The sequence below is a fragment of the Stegostoma tigrinum genome, chromosome X (genome assembly GCF_030684315.1).
Source record: "Stegostoma tigrinum isolate sSteTig4 chromosome X, sSteTig4.hap1, whole genome shotgun sequence".
In the NCBI taxonomy this organism is placed as follows: domain Eukaryota; kingdom Metazoa; phylum Chordata; class Chondrichthyes; order Orectolobiformes; family Stegostomatidae; genus Stegostoma; species Stegostoma tigrinum.
The window spans coordinates 10,742,078-10,758,712 of record NC_081404.1 but is presented as its reverse complement, the minus strand read 5'-3'; the positions used below and the strand labels follow the sequence as shown (position 1 = coordinate 10,758,712).

Below are 16,635 nucleotides of genomic sequence, written 5' to 3'. Positions count from 1 at the left end.
CGTCGTTCAATTTGACGGCTCTTCTTTGGAGGCTTTCAACATCTGCAGCGGTGTTAAGCAGGGCTGTGTGCTTGCCCCCACCCTGTTTGGCATCTTCTTCGCAGTCATGCTGAAACACGCGTTTACGACATCAACTGATGGTGTCAATCTCCACACCAGATCAGATGGAAGGCTGTTGAGTCTGTCCCGGCTGAGGGCAAAATCCAAGGTTCGTGAAGTACTCATTAGAGACATGTTGTTTGCAGATGACGCAGTGTTGGCTGCACACTCTGAAGAGCAACTGCAGTGCCTTATGGACAACCTCTCAAGAGCCTGCCAGGAATTCAGCCTGACTAGCAGCCTGAAGAAGACCAGCGTGCTGGGTCAAGGCTTTGAGCACCCCCTTGTCATCACCATCAACAACTACGAGCTGGAGGTAGTCCTCGAATTCACATACCTCGGCTCCACCATCACAGACAGCCTCTCGCTGGGCCCTGAGGTCAACAGGAGGATCAGACAAGCAGCCTCCACATTTGCCAGGCTGACCGAAAGAGTCTGGGAGAACAAAAAGCTGACTATGAACACCAAGATTGCAGTCTACAGGGTGTGCGTCCTCAGCACACTGCTTTACAGCAGCAAGACCTGGAGCCTCTACTCCAGACAAGTGCGGCGTCTCAACGCTTTCCACCTTCGCACCCCGAGACGCATTCTGGACATCAAGTGGGCCGACCGAGTCACCACCCGTGCCCAGGTACCCAGCCTCTTCACCGTACTTCAACAACGCCGCCTCCGCTGGTTGGGTCATGTACATCGTATGCCGGACGGGAAGATCCCAAAAAATGTGCTGGACGGGGAATTGGCTATTGGCAAGAGAGCACGAGGACGATCTCACCTTTGTTTCAAAGACGTCCGCAAAAGGGACATGAAGTCAATGGACCTGGACGTCAAGAGATGGGAAGACGCGGCAAACGATCGTTCACGCTGGAGACAGGAACTATGCAGAGGGCTGGAGCGAGGAGAGAAGAAACTGAGGGTTGCCACTGAGGAAAAGCGCGCTCGATGGAAAGAAAGCAACACGGCAACACTGGAGGAGAGTGTCTTCAAATGCAGTCGCTGCAACCGAGACTGTCATTCCTGTGTGGGCTTGTACAGCCACAACAGAGACTACGCTATCATCAGCAGCTGAATCACAACTCTCCAGGCGCAGAGCCATGGTCTCTCGAGACTGACGGATGCCACAAGAGCAGAAGAGTACTTCCTGACTACATGGTCAGAGTATGATCAACTGCATACAAGTTTCTTTTAATGCTATCTGCTTTGACAGAGAATTGTAACAGAAACTATGAGATGACACCTTCTCAAAATACTGAAACATAGGTTTATGAACATGACTTCAGGGAATTCTAATGAAAAGCAAAATCCACGAGCCTGGAGCCTTTCATTTAGTTACTTCCATAAGGCCCATTCATTGTTAAATAGAAAATAAATTAACATCAGACATGATCAACAAGATTCTTGATTCCTAATTTTACTTTGAAAGGCAGGGATCAAATGACAAAATAGCAAATCTTCAACGTAATCACAAAACTAGCTGTTTACATTTAGCATATTTTAAAAAGCTAATTCACAAAAGAAAAAACCCAGAACACACCATTTAGGTTCAATCTAACTTAAACATAATTGGTTTTCCTCATGATACAAGTGACACACCTCAAAAGTACTTAATTGACTGTCCGGCACCTTGGAACATCAAGATTCTGACGAGGTATTGTATTACTGGAAGTACCTTTTCTCTTTAAAAGGCAAAACAGTACTTATTTGACAAGTCAGGACATATCGACATCCTTAAAAGTAGATTCACTTAATTTCTCTGCTGAGAACTAGAAACAGGGCCGCAGTATGAAGCACTCGTCCTCACTATATGATTATATACTCATAAGTCATGGTAAAACTTGTCGCAACAGTTGCAATATTCCAAATATGCCACTAACAAATTCCACTAAATGAGCCTGAATAGCTTTAGCTCAACGGCACCACACTTGTCTGTTTGAGAAAATCATAGTTATGGACCCAAGTTCAGAGACTGGAGAAAATAATCTAAGATAGCACTTTAATGCAGCACAGAAGGTATTCATCCAACTGCAACTGTGCCAGCTCTTTGAACAATCTATTAAATTAGCTGCATTCCTTTGTTTATATATAGATATATATATTATTAACAAACCTCCTCCCATCAACTTTTCAGGCAGTGCATTCCAAAATTATTTGCTACATTTTTAAAGAAATCACATTGAACATCCAAAAAAATTCCTATCGTGAACGAAGCCAATAATTTCTTGTATGTCTGGCTCATAATCTACGCAAGTAGCCCTTTTTTTTAACAACAATATTCTATTAATCGGCAAGTAAAATCAAATATCTTAAAAATGAAACTGATTAATGATTTACTAAGTCACTAAATGATATACTGACTGCCTTCCAAACTCAAACCAGGTACACAGGTTAGTTGAACTTGAATAGACTGTTGGCAATATTTCTAAATTCGAATGGTCCAGGATCTGTTTCGTAATCGTGACCAACAGAACAGACTTATTAAATCTGTGAAACCAACAATCAATTGAAAAGCAGCAGTAGCCATTTTCTGCAAAAAGTTTACTAAACGTTTCAAAAGGTTTTACTATGAGAGGCTGCACAATCCCTAAAAATTGGTGCTTTTAAAATAAATGCCACAACAGCTGACATTTGATATTTTCAGGAGCTCGAATATTTAAACTAACTTGCCCCAACACCATGTTGCAACTAAGGTAATAAAATGTGAGGCTGGATGAATACAGCAGGCCCAGCAGCATCTCAGGAGCACAAAAGCTGACGTTTCGGGCCTAGACCCTTCATCAGAGAGGGGGATGGGGTGAGGGTTCTGGAATAAATAGGGAGAGAGGGGGAGGCGGACCGAAGATGGAGAGAAAAGAAGGTAGGTGGAGAGGAGAGTATAGGTGGGGAGGTAGGGAGGGGATAGGTCAGTCCGGGGAAGACGGACAGGTCAAGGAGGTGGGATGAGGTTAGTAGGTAGGAGATGGAGGTGCGGCTTGGGGTGGGAGGAAGGGATGGGTGAGAGGAAGAACAGGTTAGGGAGGCAGAGACAGGTTGGACTGGTTTTGGGATGCAGTGGGTAGAGGGGAAGAGCTGGGCTGGTTGCGTGGTGCAGTGGGGGGAGGGGACAAACTAGGCTGGTTTTGGGATGCGGTGGGGGAAGGGGAGATTTTGAAACTGGTGAAGTCCACATTGATACCATTAGGCTGCAGGGTTCCCAGGCGGAATATGAGTTGCTGTTCCTGCAACCTTCTCTGCCTCCCTAACCTGTTCTTCCTCCCACCCCAAGCCACACCTCCATCTCCTACCTACTAACCTCATCCCACCTCCTTGACCTGTCCGTCTTCCCTGGACTGACCTATCCCCTCCCCACCTATACTCTCCTCTCCACCTATTTTCTTTTCTCTCCATCTTCGGTCCGCCTCCCCCTCTCTCCCTATTTATTCCAGAACCCTCACCCCATCCCCCTCTCTGATGAAGGGTCTAGGCCCAAAGCATCAGCTTTTGTGCTCCTGAGATGGTGCTGGGCCGGCTGTGTTCATCCAGCCTCACGTTTTATTATCTTGGATTCTCCAGCATCTGCAGTTCCCATTATCACCATGTTGCAACTTTTTTTTTAAAACAAGAAGGCGATTAGCACAGAGCAATTCTGTTCCAAACTATCATCAACAGCAACAATAATTTACAATTCACGTTAAATACAGTCTAATTTAGGGTTATTAACCATAATAACTTACCATATGTTTTACAAGACTTGAATCATACTGCCTAAAGATAGAAGGCAAGAATTTTTTCAGAAAATCTAGAAGTTAAAATACGTTGATCAAGTGCACAGTTCAAGAAACAATTGAAATGGATACAATTTACTCCTTGGAAAAATCACCAAAATTGCATTTCTTTTGTTTTATACAATTTATGGGCATTTTTAAAATTATTACACAGCAAAATTGCTATTCTAACAGGCTGCAGCTTTTGACAAATAAAGTTATGAAGTAGTTTTTAAACTTGTGTTTATCAGTGGACAGTCAGCTTCATATAGATTTGCTGTGATATTTAATTGCAAAATGCTTGCCATGCAAATATTGAAACAAGTGGAACACAGAAATCGGGAGGTCTCACTAAAACTATACAAAGCTTTGGTTAGACTAAACCTAGAATACTGTGAAGAGTTTTGGTCCCCTTATCTAATGGGCAATGTATTGGCATTAGACACAACATAGTGTGGAGCTGGAGGAAGTCAGCAGGCCAGGTAGCAACAAATGAGCAGGAAAGCTGACGTTTGGAGTCGGGACCCTTCTTCAGACAACACAAAACAAGGTGGGAGTGAGAGTTGTAAGACGGATGTAAAGAGGCTTCAGGGTGATTCAGACAATTTAAGAGAGAGTAGGGAAATACATGGTAAATGTGGATAATTGTGAGGTTGTCCACTTTAGTGGGAAAGAAAAACAATAGTAGTGTTATTTAAATGATGATAGATTGGGGAAGACTTGATGTACAAGGAACCTGGATGCCCTTGAATAGTCACTGAAAGCAAGCATGCAGGTGCAGCAAGAAATTAGGAATGCAAATTATATGTTGGCCTTCATTGCAAGAAGGTTTTGAATACAGGAGCAAGCAAGTCTTTGTGCCGCTGTAGAGGACCTTAGTGAGACCACAGCAAGTGTACTGTGTGCAGTACGGTCTCCTCACCGAAGGAAAGATACACTTTCCACACAGAACAGCAAAGGTTCACCAGATTAATTTCTCAGATGGCAGGTTTGTAGTATGAGGAGAGATTGAGTTGACTGGGCAGATATTAACTGGGGTTGAAGGGGGATTTCACTGAAATGCATAAAATTCTGGCAGGGCTGGACAGGCTGGGTACAGAGATAAGGTTACCCCTGGTTGCGGGGGTGGGAGGGATTCAGAACAAGGGGTCACGATGTCAGGATACTTGACAGGCTACTTTAGACTCAGATGAGGAGAAATGTCTTAACTCAGAGGACAGTGCATCTGTGGAATTTTCTACACAGAATTTGTTGAGGGCAAGTCACTGAATACATTTAAGAAAGAGATAGATGGATTTCTAGAATCCAAATGTGTCAAGGGGTGCAAGGAGAAAGCAGGAATATGGCGCTGAGGCAGAGGATCAGCCATGTTCAGTGGCAGAACAGACTTGATGGACTGAATGGTCAACTTGTCCTATTTTCTACATTTCTGGAACATTTTACACTAAAATTCTAGAGTACAGAGTATTGTTTGGCTCAATTGGCTGGATGACTGGTTTGCAATGCAGAGTGACACCACTGACAAAGGTTTAATTCCTGCATTTGTCATCATAAAGGCCCTGCCGTCTCAACCCCACCCCTTGCCTGAAGCAAGGTAAGCCTCAAATTAAATTCATCACCACTCATCTCTCTGATGAGAGAGCAAATTATGGTCCTCTGGGACGGCATCACCAAACATTGCTGTAAATGGACAGCATTTCCTTGGGAGTATTCTTTTACTTGTCCAATAACAAGATAAAGACCCAGATGTTTAATAGAATGCTCGCCTATCTATTGGAATACATCACGTTGTCACCAAATAACCTGACTTTGGAAGACAGAATAATGTCCACGAGAGTGGCCCAGGGTACAAAACAATTCACAGCAATACACACGCACAATACAAAACAATACATGAATAGCGAACAGGTAAATAAATCAGTAAAAAATACCGTAAGTATGATCACAAATATCATGCATTTGGTTCATGTTTTTGCCATGTGTGAAATATCAGTTACGCAAGCAAATTAGAAATCAAAGTATTACTTTCAGTGTCTTATGTTAAAGATTTTTTTGCATCTTTTCAGTGGCAATGTGGATTATTCCCTGTACGCTGCAACATTATCGCTGATCCTCCATGAGCTATGCCGCAAGAGATACATTCATTTTTAAAATTTTGTTAAGAAAATTAACTATTAAAATGAAAATGGAAGAGGAACAAGTGATGGAACAGTACAATCTCTTCATCTCCATTTCTATTTGGAGTGGAGGAGAAAAACTAAAAAATAGTTTTTAAAATATCTATAATTCTCTCAGGAACATACATTTTAGGTCAGTGTCACGTGCTTCGCTGACATCAACCAGAAGTCACTGAAATCACCTGCTGACGACAGGGTGATTGTGGCTAACATAGGTTTATATCACAGTTTCAATAGTGTGGATGCTAGTTTTGAAGGGCCACTAAACTATTAGAGAACAGGGTCTTCAACTTCACCTGGATACAGCTCCAAGTATCTATGAAATTACTGGTATGAATGATACAACACAGCAACTGCAGCAGCACTTCATTTTCGATTCAAGCCTTTCCTTCTTCAGGAACGTCTGGGTTTTGCTGAATATACTCAACTGCCTCCTGCCCACCTCGCAAGGATTGGAGGAAGCACTTTTCTGATACCTCAGTCCCTCATCATAATAATCAACAATCTGTACATGTCACACATCCACCAACTCACCTTTTTTGCTGTAAGTTAATTCAACAACTCCCATTGTAATGGGCCTCACTCTGTGGAGAAGGATACTGGTGGCACATGCTTACGTGGTGAAATAGTGAACTAGGGTTCCAGGAATCTTGAGAGGAAGGACAGCTTTTTATTTTGAAAAAAGTGTTGCACTACAATGGTTCCTTCAATGGCAATCAGGATGGCTTCTGGTTTACCAATAATTTAAGATTAACTTACCTACCATTTTGAGATAAGATTAAAAAAAACTCACTTGGAATGTAGGTTTCACACATTGATATCATGCCATTTTTTGCTGAATGCTAAGTTGATGACCTCTGACTTCAAAAGCTAACTGATGTAAAAAGTCCATAGTGGAGGGGCTCTAACAGTGCAGTGGTAGCATGCCGGCCTCAGTTCAAATTCTACCTTCACAAGAACCTTAATCTACCTGCTCCAGAGGTGTTAACAACATCACTCTATAGTGTCTCTGTCATTGCCTCATTTAACAGTTAGCAGTCCGACTGCTTATATTGGCCATTGTTTTATAAAAGCCTTTTACTTGCTAACTTTCTTTAATTCATTACCTTTTCTAATCTCTGTTTGCAATTTCCTGACATAGTCTAATTGTTTTTTCATTTTTATTACCCCGTGAACTCTAAATCACTCTTTTTAAATCTGGTCAAATAATCCTTCAGGATATATTATTCCCTCTACTTCAAACGTACATGATTTGCACACTTACGATCGCCTGTTTAAATATTTTGCTAGTCATTACTGTTTGCCACTTTTTTGGAGCGAAGGTTCCTTTCTAGCTCATTTTGAGTTGCCACCTAAATTCATTGACTTCACGGTGTTGAGTTTAATCTTCTTCTATTATTTTGACTCTAATCACATTGATTATTCTTTTCCATACATTTCATTTTTGGATAAACTACTTTCTTTATTCAGAATTAGAACTGGTATTTCCTTCATTTTCACAACAGAAATGATGCAAAGAAACAGACTAAAGATTTGCATTTTGACAGCACTGTTTGTGGTCACCAGACACGTCAAAGTGACTTATAGACAAAATACATAGTCATAAATTGTTACAACATGGAAAGACACCTTTTGGCTCATCATACACACTAATCATCAAGCACCTATCTACTCTTGTCCCATGTTCTATCATTTGGTCCCTAAGCTTTGTACACCATGGTACTTCAAGTGTTTATCTAAACACTTCTCAAATGCTGTGATGGCTCCTGCCTCTGCCACCCATTCAGACAACGACAAAAAAATTCTCGAATCTCCTGCCCTTTATCTTAAATCTATGCCTTGGGTTAGTGATATCTCTACAAAGAGGAAACGTTACACCTTATCTACCATATTCATGCCCTTTATAATTTTAAAGGCATCTAGTCTCTCTTCATAGTTGAAATGCTCTTGTCAAATCAACATCCAAGTGAATCTCTTCTGCACCTTCTCCAGTGCAATCACTTCCTTCTACGATGCGGCAACCAGAATGCACAGTTTTCCAGCTGCGGCCTAACATTTTATAAATCTCGATCATAACCTCTCTGTCATTGTATTCAGCACTTCGACTAACATAGGCAAGTATCCTATATGCCTTCTTAACAACACTATCCACCTGTCCTATTGCCTTCGGTATCTGTAGACATGCATAGTTAGGTATCTCTGATCCTCTGTACTTCTTAGGGTCCTACCATTCAGTCTTGCCAAAATGCATCAACTCATGCTTTACAATAATTCAACTCCATTTACCATTGTTCTGTCCATCTATAAAAGACAGGAAATAGAAAGAATAGGCCATTTAACTCCTCAAGCCTGCCCCACCATTCAACAAGGTCATGATTGGTCTGCCTTAGGCCTCAACTTCTCTTTTATGCCAGTTCAGCATTTCTGTCAACTTGATATAAAAAAAATCTACCTACCTCCTCTTCGAATTCTTTCAGTGATCTCGCCTCCACAACACTCTGGGGTAGAGAATTCGAGACATTCACTACCCTCAGGGAGAAGAAATTCCACTGCATCTCATTTAAAACTGAGCGCTGTCTTATTCTGTAACTATGTTCCCAGTTCAAGATTTTCCCCCACTTGTGGAAACATCTTGTTAACTTCTATCCTGTCAAACCCCTCAAACTTGTAAACGTCCACAAAATCATCCCTCATTCTTCTAAACTCTCATGAAAAAAGCCTAATCCGCTTAGCTGTTAATACGTCACCTGCTCATCCCCGGAATCAGCCTAGCCAATGTCTTTTGAATAATCTCCAATGTCAACATATCCCTTCTTAAATATGCGGATCAATACTGCACACAGTACAAGGGCTGCCTCACCAAAACCCAGTAGAGTTGTAACATGATTTCCCAGATTTTAATCTCCAACTTCCCAGCAATAAATGCCAAAATCCTAATAACATACTGCATCTACATGCTACCTTGTGCTTCATGGACAAGAACACCCAGATCCCTCTGCATTGCACATTATTTGGAGTCGCTCTCCATCTAAGTAACAGATTATCTTTTGATTCTTTCTATCGAAGTGCACGATCTCTGACTTTCTAACATCAAACTCCATCTGTCAAGTTTTGCCCACTCACCCAACCCATCTATATCGCCTTGCAGATTCCTTAAGTTGCCACCATAACGTGCCCTCCCACCTATTTTTACATCAGCAGCAAATTTGGATACATTACACTCTGCTCTCTCCTTAAAGTCATTAGTTATATCACAATAGAGACCTTAGGACAGATCCTTGCAGTACTACAAATTGTGTTGTAGTCTAAGGCTTTCCTTTTCGCTATTTAACACCAAATGCAAACTTTCTCAACAAGCCTTCTGCATTCACATCTAGATCATGAGCATACAACAAACAGCAAGGGACCCAGGACTGAACCCTGCAGTACACTACTGGGCATGCATTCCCGTCATTAAAAATAACCTTCAATCATCAGCCAACTTTGGAATCAATTTAGACCACATCCACTGCAATACCCTCAGCCACACATCTGGTCACCCCCACCTTGAAAAACTCAAACAAACAAAAAAAAAACAAATTGCTGGAGAAACTGAGCAGATCCAGTAACACCCATGGAAAGGAAACTAAACTCTGTTTTCTCTCCACAGTTGCTGCCAAACCTGGTGAATCTCCCCAGAAATTTCTGTTGTTTGTTTGTTTCAAATGTCCAGCAAACACAATTCTTTGTTTTACCAGGCACAATCTCCCCCTGACAAATCCATGCTGACTATTTCTGATTAATACTTGCCAAAGAACCCAACATATCGGAGGAAAAGATGAAGTTGAAGTATTTGCACAATCTTCAGCGACAAGAGTTGCTTGGATGATCCATTGCAACCTCCTCCAGTTGTCCCCAGCAATACGGATACCAGTCTTCAGTTAATTCGATTCACTCCACATGATATCAAGAAATAGTTGGAGGTACTGGATACCACAAAGGCTATGGGTCCTGACAACATTCTGGCAATGGTACTGAAGGTTTGAGTTATAGAACTTGCTGCTCCCCTAGCCAAGCTCTTCCAATACAATTATAACACTGGCATCTAACTGACAAAGTGGAAAATCGCCCAGATATACAAAAGCAGGACAAACCAACCTGGCCAATTACCGCCCCATCAGTCTACTCTCAATCATCAGTAAAGTGACGGTAAATGTCATCAACAGTGCTATCGAGCAGCACTTGCTCAGCGACATTCAGTTTAGGTTCCACCAGGGCCATTCAATTCCTGACCTCATTACAGCTTTGGTTCAAACTGAAATAACTCCACAGACCGGTATCCCATCACCAAGTCACTGACACTGGTCCACCTCAGAGTGTCTCCATCTATCACAGTGTTCTCTTTTTTTAATCTAGGGTTCCCTGATTGGATCAGATTATCAGCCCCAGTGAACTCAATCCACAAGGTCTACCTGGCTGACTTCGTTACAACCACAACATCTGTCCCACTGAGTCCAAGGACGTAGGCTGGTCCTTTCCCTTGGAGAGTGTCCTGTGGCGTTTTAGCACCATATCAGGTTTCTCCAACCTTATGTGAGATACAGACGGTGTGTAACGGACAGGAGCTCATCTCGTGTCCAGTGTGTTGCGGGAGAAATTCACTCTTCTTTAGGTGGCAAACGCATTGGTGCAACAAGACCCGTCCTGTCCATCTCAGATTCAGAGGTGTCTCCAATGCTTGACTGAGGGAGATCCAACAGGTTCTGACAGCCTTTCTGACTGTTCGGAGTAGCAGGGCACATTTTGCTCCTGCACAGTTCGCAAGCTCGCAGCTTTCATACAGTACACACACTGGTTCAGGAGTGACACTCCTACTCGAACTTTACACATCACTGGTCCTGACCTTACATCGACCGAGACTCTGGCCAGTTATCTGTGGCCAACACTGCTGGGTGTCCATGTATTGCAAATTATGCACAGAATTTTTCTAATGTTATTCCAGTGCTTGATGAATGAACTCTACGCACTGCTTTGTCCGACTGCTTTGCATGGGCATGCACAATGACTAAGAATATTGAGCCCATGAAAGGACCGGCATTGTCGACATGTGACCGACTCCAGATGTGACTGGACAGGTGCTCAAAAAAATTTGAAACCATTATGGACTCTTCCAGTGATGGTACTGCCAGTGGTGTACCTGCCAGCAGGAGGTGGCTCGATGCACCCGCATTTGCTACTTGGCTGCCTGGATGGAGTTCTGGCTTGTAACTATACAAATTTAATATGAGCCCACTGCTGAATTCAGCCTGAAGCTACTGGCAGCATTGCCTTGTCCTCTTTAAGTAGACCTAGTAAGGGTTTGTGATCCATTATTACAAATTTACATCCTTTAAAGGTTTCAGTGGAACTTCCTGACTCCATTCTTTCCTTCTCTATCTGGGCATATTGACGCTCTGCATTAGCCAAAGTCCTGGATGCTTATGTTATTGGGCATTCCTCTCCATTGGGCTGTCTATGAGCGAATACTACCTTGATACTATACAGGTGGGGGGGCATTGCATGTCAATACCAGATCTCACTTGGGATCACAGTGTGCCTACACCTTAGAGGACAATAGCTGTTCTTCACTTCCTTGAAAGAGATGGCTTGGTTTTATACAATTTATAGAATCCCTACAAGTGTGGAAACAGGCCATTTGGCCCAAGATGTCCACACCAACTCTCCAGAAAGCATCCTAGCCAGACTCACCAACCCCCCATCCTATCCCTGTAACCCTGCATTTCTCACGGCTAATCCACCTAACCTACACATCCCTGCACACTATGGGCAATTTAGCATGGCGAGTCCACCTAACCTGCGCATCTTTGGCCTGTGGGAGGAAATCGGTGCACCCGGGAGAAACCCACACAGACACAGGGAGAATGTGCAAACTCCACACAGTCGCCCGAGGCGGGAATTGTACCCAGATCCCTGGTGCTGTGAAGCAGCGGTGCTACGACCATTTCCAAGGCAGACAATTTGTTTGGAAGTCGATGCAAAGGTACAAGATGGAAGCCAGGTCATGTGTCAACTCCGTAATAATTTACCAAGGAAAGACCTAAGCTTTGGTACAGACATGAGAGCCAGGACACCTTTGCAAGCAAAAAAAGTAATCTCTGATGTTATAGCACTCCCTCACCCTGCACTGGCATGAAAGCATTTTACGCATAAACACTGGAGTGGGAATTGAATCCAGACGCCTGGAGTGCTACACACTGAACAACAGGACAGAAAAGTCTATTTTCACCACAAACATTATTGTAGCTTATTTTTGGATTATTAGAATTATAATGAATTCTAACTCAATGTTCCAGCTCCCAAGTGATTTCAAATTTCACACTCACTATCCACTGTTCATAATGCATTGTCATTGTACTCTTCTTTCCCTTCCAAGCTTAGAAAATTGCAGGATCAGTTTATAGAATTCACCCCTTAATCCTATTGCAAAGAAGCCCTTTGCATCATACTAAACCCCGTGACGGTAAATAGGCTGTTTGAAAAAAAATTACAAAATAATCTTCAAAATCAAGAGACAAACCTATTGCAAATTGAAGATACGTTCAGATTGGGGCACTCAGGTCGCAGAAGAACAAAATAATACGCAATAAATGCACGTATGTTATTGATCTTTACTCACCCTTTTGATTTTGCTTTTTAGCCATGCCCGTTTTCTTTTTGTAAAAAAAAGTTTTGGGTGGGTAGCTACTGAGTTCGACTTGATAAACGGGACTCGGTAATCAACGTCGTCACTCCTCCAAGTAGATGTAGTTCGCGTTAAAGATCCTCACCTCTCAGCAGTGTTCTTGGGATGTCCTGCAATCTGTACAAATTAATAACAATAAATCAGATTATTTTTGTTCTGCATATTGCAGACTATCAGAAATCTAACAGAATAAGTGATCGCTCCCCCGTCTTCCGTTTCTTTGCTAAGACTTCAAATTTCACGAAGTCAGAGACGCAACAACCTTTTAAAGAAAAATCTGGATTTATTAATCTAATTACAGAAAACGTCGTATTTGACTGGAGATTGGGGGGGCGGGGTCGCAAGCCTTTCTTTGTGGGGATGATTCTACAGAGGGGCCCAGTGATCAGTCAGCACTTTGGGTTTTTTTGTCTCAGAATTCCCTCCCAACGCAACAAATAAAGCTTACAGTCAGTGACCAGGCTTCCCTCCTTTGTCTGCAGTTGCTTGTTTCTATTTTTCAAACCGGAGCGATCAAATAACAAACATTAATAGATCCTCTGTCCTTTCTTTCTCTCAATTCCTTCCACACCCCACCCCCCGACTCTGCTGAACTAAGACAGCCAGGTGGTCAGTCTGATCTCAATAGGACGGGTCTTGCAATCTCAGAGAAGCTAATCAACCCGATCTTTCCTGTGAAACTCGCCTCGCAATTCTCCCTCCCACGTCTTCCCCACCTGGTGATTTTCGAATACTTTAGGCTAAATAAGCAGTATTAAAGAGTTATTTTAATAAGGACTCTAAAGAGGTGAACCTCCTTCAAGAAAAACGACCACAGAAACACTTCTCAGGCTGAGACTCGCAACAAAACTCTCAACTACTCGGCTCCGCCGCTCACTCCCAACACGTCACTTCCGGCTGGGTAGACGGCAAACCGACGGAAAAACACGAGTGCCTCCGGAAGCAAATTCGGCAACTGAGCGGGACCGAGTGGATTAAAAGATGCCGAAACAAAAATTAGTGGAGCCGGAGTGAACTGAATGTAACTCAACCTTGAATGATTTCACTGACTAGTTTCTTTAGTTTGTATTAACATTTGTAAGATATTAATCAGTAACATGGAGAGTCTTCAGTACAGAGCCAACTAACGCCACGAGTCGCCCAAAGGATTTGGAAAGTTCCAGAATGTTCACTTAATTGTTTTGCAAAAATCTGTAGTAAGGATCAGATAAACGTTAAAGATGACGTTTTTAATGCTTTTTTTGAGGTTTTGTTTTAAATAAACGCACTTATTGAAGATATGCCCTGATTATTAAAGATCGCTATGTAGTGCTGAGGTGCAGCGCCATCTGCTGCGGTTAAGCACAGACTAAGCTGCATTTTCCAAATTGGCAAAGTCAGTATGGGCCATAAATGCTGAACCGCCACCGGTTATTAAAACGCATTTCCCCTGCACTGAGTATTGGTCAATTTACACTCCCTTCCATAGATAAAAGGGTTCCCATCAGCAGTGTTTGTAAATGAGTAGATCCTCATCTGGAGTATTGAATCAGTTCTGGGCACCTCAATTCATTGGGAATTCCATTGATTGGACTTCGTAGGCTTGCAGCACAGATTCTCCAGAATGATACCAAGGTTTAAGTTTGAAGATGGATTGTAAAACCTTGCTTTGTTTTCTCCTTGAGCATGCAAGATTGATAAAAGGATTCAGATGGGTAGATAAAGAAAATCTGTTTCCTTAGGTTTGAAAAGGTTTCCTCAGGAGACCATAATCTTAAAATTAGAGCCAGTTCATACAGGAATGATATCAGGAAGCACTCTTCAAGCAGATAGAAATCTGGACCTCACTTCCCTATAAGACTTTGAACGTTAGGTGAATTGACTGTTCAAGACTTGGCACAGTGGCTCAGTGGTTAGCACTGCTGCTTCACAGAGCCAGAGACCTGGGTTTGATTCCACCCTCAGGTGACTGTCTGTGTGGAGTTTGCACATTCTCCCTGTATCTGTGTGGGTTTTCTCTGGGTACCCGATTTCCTCCCACAGAGAAAAGATGTGCAGACTAGGCAGATTGGCCATGCTAAATTGCCTGTAGTGTTCAAGGTTGTGTAGCTTAGGGATGGGTCTGAGTGGGATCCTCCAAGGGTCGGTGTGGACTTGTTGGGCCGAAGGGCCTGTTTCCACACGGTAGGGATTCTATTCTATGACTCAGGTTGGACGTCTTCTTCAAATTTTTGCATTATTCCATTCTATCTTTCGATATTACACAGAGTAACCTCCTGTTATTAACAATCTTATTTCTGTAGAGCTCCAAAAATTAGCTTAATTGCTTTCTCATTGTGTTCTTCCAATATGATAATAAGATACCTTGTTATTTCTCACAGGACCCAGGGAGAATGTCTCTCATCATACCAATTCTTATTAAGAGAGCATTATGTAAATGCAAATTATGTTTTTCCTTTCTGAATGTCTCCCCTTTTGCTGTCAGATAAATTTTTCCCTTGAGCTTGCTAGATGAAATGAACACCCACTGCTCTATTTTTGATGCCAAAGCTACAGATTGAGCCTATACAAGGCATTGCTTTGATTGACTTCCTTGTTAACTTATTGCACAACTCTGTTACACTCTGCATAACAAAATAAAGCCCTCACCTTTACCTTGATACTCGTCATTTTGCTGGAAGTACATATCTTTAACATCATAAGCATATTTTTAACAGCATAAAATACTGACTGGCCTTTTCTGTTTGTGGCATGTCCGTTTTTATTCCTGATGAACTGTACCTCATCAAGGGGGCAACATCCTTGAAAGAGGGAAGTCCTCTGAAAAGTATACATGGGACAGAATCCAAATGACTGAGTCAAGTATGCATATAGCACAGTGTCATATCCAGTTTGACTGACTTGTAAACAACATGATATTGTAAGATATAGGAGCAGGAGTGGACCATATGGCCCGTTGAGCCTGGCCCGTCATTCAGTATGTTCATGGCTGATCCTGGACATCAGCTCCACTCTGCTGACATGTCCCTTGATCTATCTCAATTTTTAAAAAAACCTAAGCAGTCTTAGTTCAGCAACTCTGATTTTTAGAAATGGGGTTTAGTTATTTGCTTTTCAATGAATTAAACATTTTGTAGATTTTCCGTGAATAGTGGTTCTGCTGTATTATGGTCTCTGTTAACAGTCTCACTAAGTGATCTTGTACATTTAACCCTTACTGAGCAAAAAAAACGGTACGTGTATCATATATAACATTTGTTAAGTTTTTTGTTTTTATATGATGTAGCGTTTAGTTAATTTGTCAGTTATCCGATGCCTGTAAGAATTCTAATTTACAGTACTACTGTTCGGATGTGGTGCTAGAGACATTCAAGTCTCATGTCACAGTGCTGTTTATTGTCCTCACACCATAGTCACTCTGCCCGTATCCGCACTGTTCAATATTTCGCTATACAAGCACACAAAAACATCAACAGGGTCTTCAAGCTATATAATTTGAAAATTAATAAATTATTCAACATCTGTTTATGCATTAAAGGCAGTGATTTGGTCCCAAGGTTCTGCTGATATTCGTGAACCACTCGAGCATTTGTGTCAAAGTGTTTCCTTATTTAAATTTGTTTTTATATCCAGAAGTGTTTTCATGTGTTACTGACTATTTCTTTTTCCACTACCATCATTCATGCTACTTTTCAACACTATCCAGCACCAATAAATTACCTGTGTTTCTAATGAATCAACTTACCTGAAAGTTCACCGGGGCAGTTTGTCAAAGTTTATGACATAACCAAAATCGTTTGATCTTATTACTGGAGTTGTGCAGTAGATTTGATAATGCTCTTTCATCTCTAGGACCTTATTTCAAATCTATCTCAGACCATGAAATTAAAGTCTCCTTATTCATTGGCTATATAGATTCAAT

General features: G+C 42.0%; 1 protein-coding gene across 5 annotated transcripts in view; it reads right to left on the bottom strand.

Annotated features, from left to right (window-relative positions):
- The window catches only part of LOC125448285 (spermatogenesis-associated serine-rich protein 2), a 114,189-nt gene extending 100,548 nt beyond the window's left edge, over positions 1–13,641 (bottom strand). For 3 of the 5 annotated variants that reach the window (XM_048523484.2, XM_059643353.1, XM_059643352.1), the window contains exons 1-2: positions 13,183–13,412; positions 12,669–12,851 (exon numbers count right to left, since the gene is read on the bottom strand). In XM_048523484.2, coding sequence (XP_048379441.1) covers positions 12,669–12,693 — 25 coding nt within the window. In that variant the 5' untranslated portion in view covers positions 12,694–12,851; positions 13,183–13,412. Of the gene's footprint in view, positions 1–3,806; positions 3,838–12,668; positions 12,852–13,182; positions 13,413–13,527 lie in introns of those variants that run through there. The other 2 variants (XM_059643351.1, XM_048523483.2) reach the window with 2 other exon arrangements.
- Positions 13,642–16,635: the final 2,994 nt, after the last annotated feature.